At 37.8% G+C, this 18,183-nt stretch overlaps 1 protein-coding gene across 1 annotated transcript; it reads left to right on the top strand.

Moving 5' to 3' along the window:
* The first annotated feature begins 1,216 nt into the window (after positions 1 to 1,216).
* LOC131943546 (protocadherin Fat 4-like) lies at positions 1,217 to 17,802 on the top strand. The gene is made up of 14 exons (XM_059303723.1): positions 1,217 to 1,428; positions 2,375 to 2,443; positions 2,891 to 2,990; positions 5,351 to 5,533; positions 6,741 to 6,881; positions 8,083 to 8,208; positions 9,247 to 9,349; positions 9,989 to 10,068; positions 11,421 to 11,523; positions 12,321 to 12,420; positions 13,097 to 13,200; positions 14,506 to 14,692; positions 16,747 to 16,924; positions 17,432 to 17,802. The coding sequence occupies exons 1-14, from the start codon at positions 1,357 to 1,359 to the stop codon at positions 17,800 to 17,802; spliced, it is 1,917 nt and encodes a 638-aa protein (XP_059159706.1). The 5' UTR covers positions 1,217 to 1,356.
* The last annotated feature ends 381 nt before the right edge of the window (positions 17,803 to 18,183 follow it).

The raw sequence follows: 18,183 nt of genomic DNA, 5'->3' as shown, positions 1-18,183 counted from the left end.
TCGTGATATCATTTACAAGTGCAGTCGCGTAATAAAATAAAAGAATGTGTACCGCATTCGAAAATAAGTTGCAGGCAAATTTGTGTTTATATATATATATATATATATATACATACATACATATTTATATATATATATATATATATATATATATATATATATATATATATATATATATACATGCCTGCATTCATAAACATATAAATACATATGTATATATATATATATATATATATATATATATAGGCCTATATATATATATATATATATATATATATACATATATAAATATTTATATATACACACACAAACACATATATATGTATATATATATATATATATATATATATATATATATATATATATATATATATATATATATATATATATATATATATATATAGTAAGAGGGAAAGCTTCTTTTGTGTGAAGAAAGGACCAAGACTATCATTTACCAACTATTTGAACTAAGTAGTACGATTAAATAAACGTAACTCCAGACTTTATGTCTATGATGTTTAAGCTTTGAAAAGCCCCCACCAGTTAAATTACTTATTCGCATACAAAAGTCCTTCACGTTTTAAAAGCATTTCTGTTCTAGCGTATTGGAACACACCCAATAAAACACCATCTCGCTAAACACCTACTTAAAGACTTACACTCCCCGGCAGTAGAGGCGAAGCTCTTCAGTCCAGAAAAGTTAAAAAGCTTTTGTCACGCTTGATCGGCTGTGTGACACAAGTGTGACGCACCTGTCTGTTTACCGTCGGCACTAAACGGTTATTGAATTCACTTCCGTGCCAATCGTCTGGTCTTTTAAAGGCTCTTAGAGTTATTGAGATAAACGCGTCGTGGAATATTGACACTGAAGTAGTGCCATTTCGTTTTGGATTAGGCCTTCAATCGTTACTCAATGCTGATCTGGTTGGACTTGGACTTAGTAAAAACTTGTTTTGAAGAGTGACAGTTTAGCTTTGTGCATTTTTCAAAGTTTTTCTTTAGTGAAATAGTATCGACTTTAATTGTGTGCAGATTTTAAAATCTACATAATATGAACTCTGATTATAAGTGGTATAGTATGTTTTAGAGTTGAAAAATGTTATTAACTTTTACAAAAGCACAAACAAACAGGTATTTAGATTGTTAAAAGTGAATAAAAAATGTAAAACTTTGCGCCACAAAAAGTAAAAGAAAACTATCATTTATTAAGAAAAATAAAGCTCTAGTTAAACTTCAAAAAAAGCTCTCGTTTAATATTTAGATTGTGAGTATTTATTTATACGGTTTCATATTATTAATAATTAGCGTCGGATAAAGAAAGATACCGATTTAAATATACACCAACGGCCAAATAAAATGGCCGGGATGGTGACCAATGTGTTGATGTTAACTTTGGCTCTTGTGATTCAAGTGTTCGCTCAAACTCCTGTAAGTTTATACTTTGTTTAATATAATATTAGAATTATATGTACCAAGTGCTTATTCTGTCTGTCTGTCTGTCTGTCTGTCTGTCTGTCTGTCTGTCTGTCTGTCTGTCTGTCTGTCTGTCTGTCTGTCTGTCTGTCTGTCTGTCTGTCTGTCTGTCTGTCTGTCTGTCTGTCTGTCTGTCTGTCTGTCTGTCTGTCTGTCTGTCTGTCTGTCTGTCTGTCTGTCTGTCTGTCTGTCTGTCTGTCTGTCTGTCTGTCTGTCTGTCTGTCTGTCTGTCTGTCTGTCTGTCTGTCTGTCTGTCTGTCTGTCTGTCTGTCTGTCTGTCTGTCTGTCTGTCTGTCTGTCTGTCTGTCTGTCTGTCTGTCTGTCTGTCTGTCTGTCTGTCTGTCTGTCTGTCTGTCTGTCTGTCTGTCTGTCTGTCTGTCTGTCTGTCTGTCTGTCTGTCTGTCTGTCTGTCTGTCTGTCTGTCTGTCTGTCTGTCTGTCTGTCTGTCTGTCTGTCTGTCTGTCTGTCTGTCTGTCTGTCTGTCTGTCTGTCTGTCTGTCTGTCTGTCTGTCTGTCTGTCTGTCTGTCTGTCTGTCTGTCTGTCTGTCTGTCTGTCTGTCTGTCTGTCTATCTGTCTGTCTGTCTATCTGTCTGTCTGTCTATCTGTCTGCCTGTTTCTCTCTCTCTCTCTCTCTCTCTCTCTATATATATATATATATATATATATATATAATTGGTTTATATTTAGTGCTCTGCTGTATGCTGAGTGTGAGATTAAAAAATTGTCTTAGGTTTCGGATAATTCTTATGTTATCAACTTCAGTGTTGGTAGTAAGTAGTAAAATCAGATGCGTTCTACTAACATGATTTATTCAAAGCTTCACTGCTCTGTGTTGTCTGACTTTCAACACTGGAATCACAATTTATTTTAACCATGTCGGTTTCTTTTTACATTGGACAGGTAATTTTACCGTTTACAAAGCCAGTGAACATACATGAAGACACAATTATCGAGACAACATTAGTACAGGTAAGTTAAGAGGTAGCTCTTGTGCTTTTCGCATTAACTAACATGAACCATTGATCTCTCTCTCTCTCTCTTTATATATATATATATATATATATATATATATATATATATATATATATATATATATATATATATATATACATAAGAATCGTCGTTATTTAACATATATGTATATGTGTATATTTTTCGCGATGTATATGTACGCATACTTAGTATGCCTTTTGTGACCAGTGTGTGCAATGCGTACATTAAGTCACCCACCAAGGCTGTGATCACGATTACCAAATTACATGCTGTAAGCGAGACAAGTGCCTGGATGAAAATACGATGGGGTCTAAATCATCCGCCACTGGAAACAGTGAACCAGTTCACATTACATTGTAGATACTAATTGATAGCTCTGCCATATAACGTCACTGATTTGATTTTTGTCTACTCACCCTGCAGGTAAAATGCAGCAACGCAGGTGATGCCTGTATTTGTAATGTCAAAGACATGACCCCCGCCAATGGTCCATTCACTGTCTGGAATAAGCCACCCCTCACTGGTGAGTAACCTCCAATATAAATATTAATTAATTATATCGTCCACAGTTATCGATATAAGCAATGCACTTGCACATAATAGTGTATTTCTTCTTATTTACCCTTTTCTGCTCCCAAAAAAACAGAGGTTATTTACAACATCTTTCCATTTTTTTTTCTGTACTTTGCTTTATTTTCCCATTTCTTCCCAAATCTGTTTCACAAATTTTCAGAGGCGTAGGGACCCTTCACGGCGCCCGGGGACAAACTTTCAATTTGCAACCTCCTCGAACTTTTCATTTGCACCCTCCCTCAAACTTTTAATTTGGCGCCCCCCCCCCTAAGGTCGGCGCCCGGGGACATATGTCCCCCCCGCCCCCCCCCCTCGCTACGCCTCTGCAAATTTTCATATCATTTTCTATTTCTCTGCGCTACTCTCATTCTCTTTCTTGATCCTTGTGGATTCCATGACCTGTTTAGTCTCATAATACTAGAAACTAATTTCCTCATTGTGTTGCCTATCCATGTCCACATTCTCTACATTTTTTTAGCTCCATTGTGACCAGTGTTTCTTCCAGACTTTTTTCTCCGGGGGGGGGGGGGGGGGCACTTTTCGGGGGGGGGGCGGTAAACTTTCTTCGGGGGGGGGGGGGAGCGGACACTGTTAAAAGTATATATTTTCTATATAAATTATATAAATTTCATTTTGTTTGGGGGGGGGGGGGGGGCGGTAAAATTTTTTCGGGGGAGCTAAAGCCCCCCCCCCCCCCCCGAAGAGATGCCTGGAAGAAACTCTGATTGTGACTTGAGCGTAACCATATTGTTTTCAAAACAGTTTATATTTGAATATATTCGCCGAAGGCTTTATTTTAAAAACATAGATTGTGCCAGCACCATTTTGTCGATCGTCAACTTTCAACCCCGTACAATAATTCAGATTTTACATTTGAGTAACAAAAACATCTACAACATCCAAAACGATGTTATTTTAACTGTGGAGTTATTTTAAGATCTTGCGTTATGTAGAAGAAGACAATAATGTAAATATATTCCCATATCTTATTTAAAATAAAAACTAATCTATAATAACTTTCTTAAAATTGATACCAAGTCATATATTTGATAAGATATTGATTAAAACCTCTCGTCCTTGTACTCACATACATCTAACGTTTACGACATCAATAATTAACCCAAAGTTTGTTTATACATGGTACCATAAACCTTTAACAGAACGATCATAACTAGATAAAATTATAACAGGACTTCATATCAACAGGGCCATATTTCTGTCACTCAGAATACACTAAGTACACACAGATTGTGGGGTGCAATGTTTACCAACGTGTCATACAAGAGCTATTGTTAAAATATAGTGGCCGTATTAGAATGTTCCGTTCACTAATGTTTTTGGGAAACAGCTGCATGAAACATATTATGTTTGAAGCCAATATTGCTTCACGCTAATATTTTTACTATTACTGCTTATGTAATGTTTTGAAAACTAATTCAAATAGGAAGAATGTTTCATCCTAAAATTTGATCCTCACTTATATTTTTATATACTACTAACTAATATGTTTCATGCTACTTAATGATACAAGCTTATGTTTTAGATTTTTAAAATTAAAACTAGTATGTTCTAACTCCGATTTTGTTTTTTAGTTCCAAAGTTCCTAAATAATGTTTTATGCAGTGTTTAGATATTTCGTGAAACTGCTATGTAAACCTTGTAAGATAAAAACTATAGCCACACAGTTTTTTCCCTTGCTTTGAAAACATCTTAAATCCAAAAAAAAGGAAAAGAAAAATAACCTCGGAAAAATGTTGTCATAGCAGAAAGATTTTGTGGATGCAAAATATGCTAATATACTAGGATACAACAGCTACTAACTACTCTACTTCAGGCTGCTTTGGATTCTAGCTTATATAAAATTTATGATGCTAGAATGGCTACCTGCTACTATGCTACCAGCTGCTATTGATTCTAGCTTACACTTAGATACTAGAAAGACTGCTAGCTACTATCTTTCAGGCTACTATTGATGCTAGTTTTTATTTTTGATCTGTGTTTCTTCCATACTTTTTCTCCGGGGGGGGGGGGGGGGGCACTTGGAATTTTCGGGTGGAGGGGGCGGTCTAAATTTTCCGTGGGGGGGGGGGGCGGACACTGTTAAAAGTATATATTTTCTAAATATACATTTCATTTCGTTCTGAGAGGGGGGGGGGGGCGTAGAAATGCCTGGAAGAATCTGTTTTTTTTATGCTAGAAATGCTACCAGCTACTATCTTTCAGGCTCCTTCTGATTTTAGCTTACATGTCTGACACAAGAATGACTACCACCTATGCTAAAGGCTACATGTGTAAACTCTTATCCTCCAGGCTACTGGTGCTACTACACAGGTCAAGCACAGGGCGGCACGCTGTCCTTTAAAACAACCCCCACCTACAGCATCACCATAGAGTGCCGGAACACCTACGACAACGCCACGGCTACAGCAACCCTCGAGGTAGATGTTCAACAGAATCAGGCGCCTGAGATAAAAAACACAAACTATCCGCGAGGTAGGCTGTGTTTTAGTTTTTGCGAAACATCTTGAACCTTCTGAAATAAAGTCACCATATTTGAACCCGTTATGTTGGCGTGGTCGGGTCGGTTAAGCTAATGGTTGCTGAACCGATAAGTCCCGAGTTCGAACCTCAGGGTAGATGAGGCTCGTTAGCTGGGGACAGCCACTCATCTAAGGGAGACAACTCCAAAATCAAACATCTGCTGTCTTGTAGTTTGTTCTTGGTTGGACAAAGGTTGGAAGCAAATCCAAAACAAAAAGCATGATGAAATTGGAGTCGACGTCCGATATGGCGCATAACAAATTGACACGTATACTTAATTGTGTTTGAGAGAATCCCTTTCAACACTAAAATTAAGAACGAAGGAGAACCCGTTATAAATTACGTCACCCTGCTTTTAAGGTGAGAGGGGGGTGGGGGGGGGGGGGGTTGACGATGTGTGACTAAGGGCACAGGTCGGTTGTATAACGTATGACGTAGCTTTTATATTCAGCTTAGGTATGGAAAAACAATAACAAAGAATATTCGTTTTCGATAGAAGATAGTCGAGGTTTTTTTTTTTAAAAGAGGAGGATGAAAAAGTCATGTTCGGGGGGGGGGGGGGTAAAGGTTATGATAATGTTAAAAAAAATTACGTGACATCAGTTTTGGAGGTAGGGGGAGTTGCACATTTGTTGACGTTATTTTGGGTAGGTGTATCAGAGATTTGGTGCCGACAAGATGGCGTGCACAAGGTAAAATACGATTTCAAAAGCGTGAAGTCACTTACTTGTTAGTGTTGATTGAGAAGGCATTTTCAAAAAAAGCTATATTTTAATAAATAAGTAACACTGGATGTGTTCTAAGTATAAAAAGTTGTATTTTTTTTCCAATTAAATATATTTTTATCAATTTTACTTGAATACGTAAGTAAGGCTTGTTGTCTAAATCCTCCGGCTCAAAAATTTAAAACGAAGAAGAAGAAAAACAAGTCGCTACAGTTAACATACTGATTTACCTTCTCCTTGTAAAGCGACTGCCGGTAACCAATAAAGAAAAAAAAAATCATATAAAAATTGCAAAATGTATTCATTTTATTTATCCTTAAATGCAAACAAGCAACTTCGCAACACAATAACCAAGACCGAAATAAACTTATATGTAACAGAAGCTTTATAAAACGGCCTATAAAATTACGATCTCTTTACAAAACTTTCTCCAGAAACTCTGACCCTCGACGCCACAAAACCTTACGCTGCCGGCGAAGTGATCTACACCGTCACGGCCACAGATGCAGAAAACGACCCTTTGACTTTCTCCATATCCACCTCGCCATCTGTTAATTACTTCAGCATAGGTTCAAGTAAGTGTTTTAACATCATATACATCGAACTGACGAAATAGATAATTATAGATTAACGAGCCGGCCCGCGGCAAAACATACGTCGCTAATTAGTTGTTGTTTTTTCTACTATTCAGTAATTCATAATTTGTGAATTCGACGGTACCAACGCTGCCACTGAAAATATTTCTTTAAAACACTATAAGTAGCACGTTAAGGACCATAAACCCCCCCCCCTTCCTCCCCCCCCCCCCCCCTACTTTTAAAATCGTTTTAAACTAAATTATCTGCCCCTATTAGTCGTCACTAAACCCGGCTCTGCTTGTAAACATTTAGAGTGAACACAGCTCACTAAGACCATGTAGGGTGGGGGTGGTAGGGAGCGCGTTTACAGCTTGTTTTCTAGCGTCTCCCAGAAGAGAATTATTTATATATATAAAGAGATAGATCAACATGAATTAGATCGTGGGATCGGCGTGGTAGAATGGTAGAGCTTATGACTGCTAAACCGAAAGTTACGAGTTCGTTTTTAAGATGCCCCTGAGTCCACCCAGCTATGATGGATACCGGACTAATTTTAGGGAAACTAAGTGCCGTTCATTGAAACAGATTGACTCTACTTCATCTGCCACATGTGATTTGGGGCACGAATGGGGAAATTAGAAAATAGAGAATACTTACATTCTGATATCTATCCCTAATGAAGGCGTAAAACAGGTAGGCATAAAAAAATAATCATGTAACAGATCAGTTGTCAATGAAGCACAATTAGCCGGAATGTTATGGTCCAAACTTGGAGGAATCGTCTAACAGTACAATGGACAGGTGTGTTTGCGTCCCTATGTTGCCAATGGATCTATAGGAATGCTAGTATTGAGAGGGCGGTGATAACCGAAATCTGAACACTGCTTTAAATAGTGATTGAAATATAACATACTTATTGAGTAGTATTTTATGTGCCACTTTGTGTAACGTTTTATGTAATATGCAATATTAACAGTTAATGTAACAATTAATTTAGTAATTTGTGTAGCATTTTATGTAGCATTTTATGGAACTCAATGTAATATTTTGTGTTTTATTTAGTTGATTTTTTATGTTACATTCTATGTAATATTTTATGTAGCTCCATGTAATATTTTGTATGTATTATTTTATGTAATATTTTATATAACATAAAATATGTAACATTGTATGTAACATGTCGTTATTATCTCTACAGAGGATGGGTTAATCTCCACAACGATTGATCTAAGGGCAGCAACCGAGAAATACATCGTTGTTACAGTCACAGTAAAAGACAAAGTCAACACAGTCAATGACTTTGAAATATTTATCACGATAACCAGTAAGTCAATGACAAAACTTGTGTGAACCATGAAATCATTCATTAAATCATTCATTAAATCATTCATTAAATCATTCATGAGACATTGTATTTATGATGAAGTCGTTTATAAGACGTGTGTGGAACGAAAACGAATCTACTTTTACAAATTTCATTTTATTATTTGAACGCGGTATATTGTTAGCTAGGCAACTAACACAATTATATGCAGTTTCTTTCTAAAAAATGTTTAAAGAAATATAGTGCATTTAAATAATATTTTTGAAACGTTTATGTAAAATTTAAAAAAATGCAACACCACTTAAAAAAATGCTGGAACACATTTAGGTCAATATTATCCCCATATGTCTTCTGACACTATTAAGCGCCGTTCTTCTTATTCCTTTGTGGCCCCTGGGGAGCAAAGCGCTGCAGTCAGACCTCTGTACGGCACTCAGCTATGGGCAGCTCTCCTTATCTGCCCCCTTGTAAGCCCGGCAGTACTTGCCTTGTACGGGTCCTCCTCCAGGATTTCCTAGCTTTCCTCTTCCCCTGGGGATTCGAGTCCAACGTGAAGTAGTAGGGGAGCAGTAGGAACGACCGATCACCCTGAAGGCATTCTCAGTAAAACTGAATCTTTTTCGTAATTTTAGTTATTTAAGAAAAACAAAACAACAGCTAAAATTGAATAAATATTTGTCTATATAATGATTATAAAATAAACATTGTCGCCGATATCTACATATACCATCCCCCCAGTCACAAAAACTGTCTACCTTAGAATTTAGACTACATCAAATATTTAAGATCCCTCATACCTGTGATATAGAGTAGTAGAGCGTTAGACAGTTTACCAGAAAGTCTCGAGTTCGAATGTGGGTTCAAGTAACTGGAACGTGTATGAGTCCACCCATCTCTGATGGTGTTATGGAAAGTAAAGGCATCTGGGCATAGTGCTGACCAGTTAATCCCTTCAAGAAATATATCAACTCTACTTTCTCTGCCCAATGACTAGATAGGTCTAAAGTGGAAATTTTACACCTCTGATCTCCTTCACAGATATGAACGCCAGACCACAGATAACAAATCTGCCAGCCACGCTGAACATTCTAGAAAATGAAGCCAGTGGATACAACATTATGACGCTGACGTTTTCAGATCTGTAAATATTTGTTTTGGTATAGTTTGTCATTCTAAATGTAATGTTGTTTTTTTAATAAAAGCTCATTATGCTAATCACTGTGTTTTACTACATAAGGTATGTTCTGATTTTCCAACTTGATCGCTCCCTCTTCTTCTCTTCAATAAATATATCTTTAGAATGGTATAAGATATTTTTCTTTATATAGACACTCCCCTCAGTTCAAACTTTTATATGCTAGGGATCCTCTTTTTCTGCCGCCACCCACAGTATAATTATTTACATGCAATTATAATGTATCACTCGTATAGATCACTAGCCCTCACACAAGCTGCAAACAGGTCTAGTCTATACGATACGCTATAATGGTCGACTTCTAACCGGAATGTGTCGAGTTCGAATATCGCGGGCTCCAGTCCGTAAGACCTCCTGAGTTCACTCAGCTACGATGGGTACCTGACTCACGTTAGGTAAACTAAAGGCGGATGGGCATAGTGCTGACCACATTATCCATTCATATATGCCAAAGTCACAGAAATATATGAACTCTATTTAACATGCCTCTTTGACCATACAGTTTGAAAGAGGACTTTACTTCTTTTTTTCAATAAACCCCTATGTTATGATTAATTAATTAATGATAATTGTTTCTACCTGCAGTGACTATACCGTGCCCCAGATCCCGACATGCACGGTGGTACCCAGCGGTGAGCAGTACAAGTTTACATACGAGTCAGGAAGTGAGTGGATTCGCTAGTTCAGGTCACGTGATAAATATTTGGAAAACTCGACAATTTAGGAATGCCGAGTTTTATTAAAAAAAAAACAACAGGCATTTAAACTTATGCCGTTGTTTTTAAGATTGTTCAATGTGGTATTGCTTATAAAATAAACCGGGAGTGATCTCCCCAAAACTTTCTCGAATATTCTAATATAACACTACGTGGGATGGCAACTCGGAATATAGACATGATTTTTGTTTACTTAAACTTTTGAAAATAGAATAAAATCTAGTACAAAAAGAATTGCGCACCAAGCGAACGCCAAAATAAAATGTGCATAATAGTGCCCAATATTATTAGTACTTTATAAATTTACATGCGTTTTTCTGAGAAATCAGAAATAGCGTAAATTAGTACTTCCGGTCAACGGAAAGTACTCAAAATTTGATAGAAGGTAGAAAATTAGATTTTTTACTTACGTGTGAAATTTCATTCATCTATCTGAAATAGTACTCAATTTATTGGCTTTTGAAAAATTCAAAGTAGAAAAAGTACCACTTCCGGTTATCGGGAATTGCTCAAAAGTTGATCAGGATCTACGATTTTGATAAAATACCTATATATGAAATTTCCTCAACCTAGCTGTAACGGTACTCAAGTTATCGTGTTTACACACACACAGACACACACACACACAGACACACGCACAGACACACAGACATACGGACAATATTGCAAAAATTATGTTTTTCCGTATCAGTGAGGTGTAAAACTTCGAGATTTGTAAAAATTACAATTTGCACGATTACTAGACTCTCTCTATACTTCGTATATACGAGAAAGTAAAAAAATAAACCCCATTTCTAGGAGATGAAATTACTTTAAAATGTCCACCAAAAATTAATGACAGAAACTTCGAGAAGCTTACTTGTAAGTAGGACGTACAGATTGTGTCTCCTGTTGGAGCCATTGTCTGCTTTAAAGTAAAATACATTTTCAGATCTGAAAGGTCATAGTGCAGATGTAGTAGAATTGACCTGAATCTTTTGTATGGCCATTTGAGAATTAAATTAAGTAGCTAGCACCAAATACTTTCCCTGACTCCAACACCCATTACATCAAGGCATATTCAAAGACGTTCTTATTTCTAGAATATTCTAGAACGATGGTGTTATATCGAACCCAGATTAAGAACCACTGTTGTAGATCCAAGGACCCGCAAGTCTCTACTTGCACCTAATAGCATCGCTACTCCTTTATTCGTAAAACTCTAATATTTGTACAGTTTATTTATACTAAAGTACAAGTTCTAATACATTAGGAGACTACTGCATAATGCAAGTGTTTATGTTGTTTGAACTTCCCTCCAGCCCACAAGCTCAGGTTGTCAACCCTGACTGGCGTTACCAACCCGCTGGACTACGAGACAATCAACCAGTACAAGATAACGTGTGTACTCAATGATGGCTTTTTGTAAGTTCCAGATGTTGACATTTTTTCTATAGACACTTGTAACACGTTTGAACCTGTTTTCATCATTTTCGGCGTGGAAGTGTTGTAAATACATGTCTTTAACTAGATGTTTTAAGACATGTTTTAATACATGTTTTAAGCAGAGTTTCTTCCAGGCATCTCTTCTCCCCCCCCCCCTCGAAGGAAATGGAATTCATATAGGAAACATACTTTACCTGTGTCCGCCTCCCCCCAGGAAAATATTGTCCTTCTCCCCGAAAATATCAAGTGCTCCCCTGGAAGCAGTGGAAGAAACACTGGCTTTAAAATATATTTTATACGTGGTTTTAAAACTTTTTTTTAAAACATGGTTCAAAACATGTTTTAGACAACTTTTAAGACTTGTATTGCGACATGTTTTAAGACATATTTTAAGACATGCTTTAAGACATGCCTTAATGTTTTAAGACATCTATTAAGACGGTTCAAAACATGTTTAGGTTTCAAGACGTGTTTTAAGACATGCTTAAAGACAGTAGCGTAGCGAGGGGGGGGGGGGGGGGGGCGGGGGGACATATGTCCCCGGGCGCCGACCTTAGGGGGGGGGGGGGGCGCCAAATTGAAAGTATGTCCCCGGGCGCCGGGAAGGGTCGCTACGCCTCTGCTTAAAGACATGCTTTAAGACATAACGTAAGACATGTTTAATACATGTTTAAGACAAGTTTGAACACAAGTTTTAAGACAACTTTAATACATGTTTTAAAACATGTTTTATAACATGTCTTAAGACAAGTTTTAAAACAAACCACTTCCAACAGAGACTCACAAGGTGATGTACTGACGCTGAATGTTCAGAACGTGAACGAACCTCCCACATTTGATGAAATCGCCTACTACTGTGACCTAGACGAGAGTAATGTAAGCATTTGTTTGTAAGATATACTTGGTTCTAATGGCTTAGCCATACCCACCTGTTCGCAAAACATATATTGACAATTAGTTTTAGTTTACCAATACATATATGATTTTTTTTGGGGGGGGGGGGGGGGGTATAATTAGGCATAAAGTTAGGGCAAGAGTATGTGTTAGATTTTAAATTTCAGATAGATTTAGTGTTAGTGTTAGGGACCCTGACTGTTTTGGTTTAATAGAACTACCACTAAGAATATTACGTTATGTTTAGTCGTTAGATAATTAAATCTCGAGTCTCCGCGAATACACTGTGGAAATGTAATAAAGGTATTGATAAGTTGTACCTTTTACCATTCTACACTTTTCACCATCATATAAGCTTAGCTGGTAGAGTTGATAACGATACTTTTACCGTTAATCAAACATTAAACCTAACTTAGACCGGAAGAAGTAAGGGTTGCAATAAATGAATCGCGAATAGTTGCAGTTAAACTATGTGGGAATGGCTAAGAAATACAAATTATTCAATCGTTATTTTTTTACCTGATTTTCGGTACATGGTAACATTAATGCTCTGTTGTTATTTATAAAATGTGTATGATCATTACCGTAATATAAGACATTAAAGTATGTTTGTTTTAACGATGTTGTAAATTGGTGTGTTGATTATCATCCTCTCTAGACTGGTGGATCATCGTGTAACCTGAATGCTGTTATAGTCGACCCAGAGGGCGACTTGATCACTTCTGTGGCCTTTGTCAGTGGGAACAACAGTAATCGATTTAGGTACGGTTAGGGTTAGCGTAGGGTAGGGCAGGGTAGGGTAAGGTGGGGTAGGTTAAGGCAGAGTATGGTTGGGTAGGGTTGGGTAGGTTTAGGTAGAGTAGGGTTAGGTAGGGTAGGGTTAGGGTAAGGCAACGTTGGGAAAGGCAAGGTAGGGTTAGGTAGGTTAGCGTTAAGTAGGGTATGGTAAGGCAAGGTAGGGTAGGGTAAGGCAAGGTAGAGTTAGGCAAGGTAGCGTTAGGCAAGGGTAGGGTTAGGCAAGGTAGGGTTAGGAGGGGTAGGGAGGACAAGGACGACGGGGTCTAGAACGCGTCCTTGCTAACTTTTGAAGCCTAGTTCATGCCCGAACTACCCCACCTTAAGAAGAGAGAAAGAAAAAAGAAGGTAACATTGGTGAGAAAAGGGCCCAATGTTCAACGCCATATAAATTTAAATTCTAGAATAATTTTGTCCTGTTTTAAATTGATAAATCTTTAATTACCACATGAGAACTTTTATATGATTAATTTTTAACTAATATTAAATTTAATACTTTCTTAAAACACTACATAATACATTCTTTTAAATCCGACTAAACTTTGAAAATTTATAATATGTGAAGTTTTCACTACATAATTAATGGCAAGGCCTTTTCTTCTTTCTTTTTCATTCTTAATGCTAGTGTTGGAAGGGATTAAATATTACGTGTCAAACTGTTATGCGCCATATAGACACGACTCCGATTTCAGTCCGCTTTTCTATTTAGGATTTGCTTCCATAGCCTTTGATAAGCCAAGAACAAACTACAAGGCAGCAGTTGTTTGATTTTGGGGTTGTCTCTCTTAGATGGGTTGCTGTCCCCAGCTGTCGAGCTTCATCTGAATGAGGGTTCGAACTCGAGAATTTTTGATTTAGCGACTATGAGCTTTACCAACTCGGCGACGCCGACCCTTTTGAAACTTCAATATTACCAATATTGGTACTTTCTCGCAGGGGCGTAGCGAGGGGGGGGGGGTTGGGGGTGCGGACCGCACCGGGTGACACCATTTAGGGGGGTGACACCAAGGCAAAAAATAGCAAAATATATAGAGAAAAACTCGAGGGGGGGGGTGCAAATCGAAAGTTTGAGGGGGGGGGGGGTGCAAATCGAAAATTTGAAAGTTTGTCCCTGGGAAGGGTCTCTATGCCTCTGGGGGGTGACACCATTAAGTGCCGCACCGGGTGACACTTGACCTCGCTACGCCACTGCTTTCCCGTCAACTAACTACAAAATATGATTGTACCTTCCAATAAACTTAACAACTAAACTTAAAATCTTTCACCTGTCAGGTATGACCGGTCAACCTCGACCATCAGCTTTAACGTCGACTATGACGTAGATGCCAGCACGTACATGCAGACCAGCGTCATCCTGCAACTCCAGGCAACTGACGTGTACGGCGCCTACAAGATCGTGCCGGTGTACATCAACATACACGACGCCAACGACAACACCTGCAGCTTTGGTGCCACAGCTGTAGGTTATATAACAGTATCGTAGGCTATATCTTAACAGTATAGCAATATACGATGTTATCGCCTCATACAACTTTATAATACAGCAACATTAAAATTTTCAGTGTAGACGAATACATACAATACACACAATAGTATAGCCACATACAACATACTAGTATATTCACATGCAAGAAAATAATATAGCCATATACAATGTAACAGTACAGCCACCTACAACATAACAGTGTCATCAAATGCAACATACATCTTACATTATAGTCAAATAAAACGTAGTATAATCGCATATAAAATAACAGTATAGCCACTTACAACATAATAGTATATTCAAATGCAACTGAACCGTGTTGTCACATACAAAATAATAATATATTCGCATACAAGATAACAGTCTATTCACATACAACGTTAAAGTATGACCGTATACAACATAACAATATAGTCACATACAATATAGCAGTGTTGTCACATACAACATACACCTTACACTATAGTCAAATACAACTTAGTATAATCACACACAACCGAAAAGTATCGTCACATACAACTTAACAGTTTAGTAACAATTTTTCTGTGATGTTTACATACAAAGATATAACTATTTAGTTCTTTAATACGCTGTTTCTTACAATTACCCTCTTACCGAAATTTTAAAATTAAGTTACACAAGTAAATACGAATGTCTTATATTCAAGTACCGTCAGTAAATAAAAACCTAAAGTTCCGTATCAATGAATATTCGCTTTCAATAAAATTCAAATGAATTGGTCAGATGTATACCCGCGTACTAATGAGCAATTACTTTCAATACATTTTTGATCAATCAACCATAGCTAAAATATTGTAGGCTATATATCAACCAAATAGTCAATACATTTCCCATCAACCAACCATAATTAAACCATCGTATCAATCAACCATCACAGCAGAGGCGTAGCGAGTGGGGGGGGGGGGGCGGGGTGTGCGGATCGCACCGGGTGACACCATTTAGGGGGGGGGTGACACCAAGGCAAAAAATAGCAAAAATATATAGAGAAAAACTTGAGGGTACGGGGTGCAAATCGAAAGTTTGAGGGGGGGGGGTCGCAAATCGAAAGTTTGACAAGGGGGGGGGGTGCAAATTGAAAGTTTGACGGAGGGGGGGGGGGGGGGGTGCAAATTGAAAGTTTGAGGGGTGGGGGTGCAAATCGAAAATTTGAAAGTTTGTCCCCGGGAAGGGTCGCTACGCCTCTGGGGGTGACACCATTAAGTGCCGCACAGGGTGACACCCGACCTCGCTACGCCACTGCATCACAGTCAATATATTTCCCATCAACCAACTATAATTAAACCCTCGTATCAATCAACCATCACAGTCAATACATTTCTCATCAACCAACCATAATTAAACCCTCGTAACAATGAACCAAATAGTCAATACATTTCTCATCAACCAACCATAATTAAACCCTCGTATCAATCAACCATCACAGTCAATACATTTCTCATCAACCAACTATAGTTAAACCCTCGTATCAATGAACCATCACAGTCAATACAATTCTCATCAATCAACCATAATCAAACCAACGTATCAACCAACCACCACAGTGAATACATTTCGCATCAATCAACTATAATTAAACCCTCGTATCAATCAACCATCACAGTCAATACATTTCTCATCAATCAACTATAATTAAACCATTGTATTAACCACCCACCACAGTGAATACATTACCCATCAAGCAACTATAATTAAACCGTTGTATCAATCAACCATCACAGTGAATACATTACCCATCAATTAACTATAATTAAACCCTCGTATCAATCAACCATCACAGTCAATACATTTTCCATCAACCAACTATAATTAAACCCTCGTATCAATCAACCATCACAGTCAATACATTTTCCATCAACCAACTATAATTAAACCACCGTAACAATGAACCAAATAGTCAATACATTTCTCATTAACCAACCATAATTAAACCATTGTATCAATCAACCACCACATTGAATACATTACCCATCAGCCAACCATAACAAACACCCCCCCCTCACCCCCAGACCCTGACCTTCAAGGCTGACCAGTCGACCAGCCTGGGCAGTCTGGGAACGTTCTCCGCCAAAGACAACGACCTAACCTCCCCCAACAACCTGGTGTCCTATGAAGTTGTGCAGGCGCTACCATCAGACTCATCCAATTACATCGCCGTATACACTGACGGGGCTATAGCTTACACAAGTGAGTCGATGAAAGGGGCGTTTTGATTGGTCTTTGGTTTGGTGTTTGGCATCAGTGTATATGCACTACATCTTCGATTTAATCCTGTGTTTCTTCCAGGCATCCCTTCGTGGGGTCGACCCCCCGAAATAAATGGAATGTATATAGAAAATATATACTTTTAACAGTGTCCGCCACCCCCCCCCCCTTCAAAAATTTGTCAGAAAAAGTAAAATTAATAAAATGGGGTTTTGTTACATTGTGCATGTGGTAATTGTGTGGCTAATTTCTATAAATGCTCGAATTAAAAAAGAAAAACAAAAATGCCATTGCACACTTTATTGTGCGCAGTTTTCCGTAACGTCTGTTTAGAATCCATCACTGAATGATTTTCTGTTTCTTTTATTTAAATAGAAAAGAGCCACTTTATAAAATAATAGTTTGTTATATTATGCTAATAACGACAAACTATTTACATCATTTAATTATTTTTTATTGCAAGGTTAAACGAGTTTACTTTTATAATAGGTCTAATACCCGAATCCAACACCGGAAAAAGCTACAGCCTCGTTGTCAGATGTAAAGATGGCGGATCCCCACAGAGAACGGCCCAAGGCACCGTCGTGCTAACTTACCAGGTGACCACCACCACAACCGTCACCACCACCTCGACCACCACCACCGCCTCCACCAGCACCACATCCACGACAACAGCTAGCAGCAACTTGTTCGACAACGACGCCTTTGTTGCTGTCTTCGCTATCTTGATGTGCCTGTTGGTTTTGGGGCTTTTAGTGGGCTTGTACTTCCTGCTCAAGTACTGTGGGCTGTGTGGGGCTGCCTCTGCTGGGAATATCTGTGGGGCGAATGGATGCAATGATTTCTGCTGTCCTAAGTAAGTCTACTTACTATTTTTTTACACTTGTAAATAAACCGGAAGTGATCTCCCCTAAACTTTCTCGAATATTCTTATATAAAACAACAGGGGATGGGAACTCCATTTTAAATACTTAAAGTTTTTAAAATAGATTAAAATCTCTTAGAAAAAAGAATTGCACACCAAGTGAACGACACATGAAATGTGCATACTAGTGTGCAATATTATTAGTACATGCGTTTTTGACAGAAGGTAGAGAATTAGATCTTGTACTAACATGTGAAATTTCATTTATCTATCTGAAATAGTACTCAAGTTATAGACTTTTGAAAAATTCAAAGTAGAAAAAGTACCACTTCCGGTTATCGGAAATCGCTCAAAAGTTGATACGGATCTTCGATTT

This window comes from Physella acuta, unplaced genomic scaffold (genome assembly GCF_028476545.2).
Source record: "Physella acuta isolate Inbredline_101_S28 unplaced genomic scaffold, ASM2847654v3 ptg000461l, whole genome shotgun sequence".
Classification (NCBI taxonomy): domain Eukaryota; kingdom Metazoa; phylum Mollusca; class Gastropoda; family Physidae; genus Physella; species Physella acuta.
The sequence above is the reverse complement of the archived record's forward strand: the minus strand, read 5'-3'. Positions and strand labels throughout refer to the sequence as shown.

What these genes read in the sequence shown, in the direction of transcription:
- LOC131943546 (XM_059303723.1), top strand. Translation starts at nt 1,357, where the DNA reads ATGGCCGGGATGGTGACCAATGTGTTGATGTTAACTTTGGCTCTTGTG. An exon ending in AAGTGTTCGCTCAAACTCCT is followed by an intron (nt 1,429 to 2,374) that starts GTAAGTTTATAC and finishes TACATTGGACAG; the next exon opens with GTAATTTTACCGTTTACAAA. An exon ending in GTGACCTAGACGAGAGTAAT is followed by an intron (nt 12,421 to 13,096) that starts GTAAGCATTTGT and finishes CATCCTCTCTAG; the next exon opens with ACTGGTGGATCATCGTGTAA.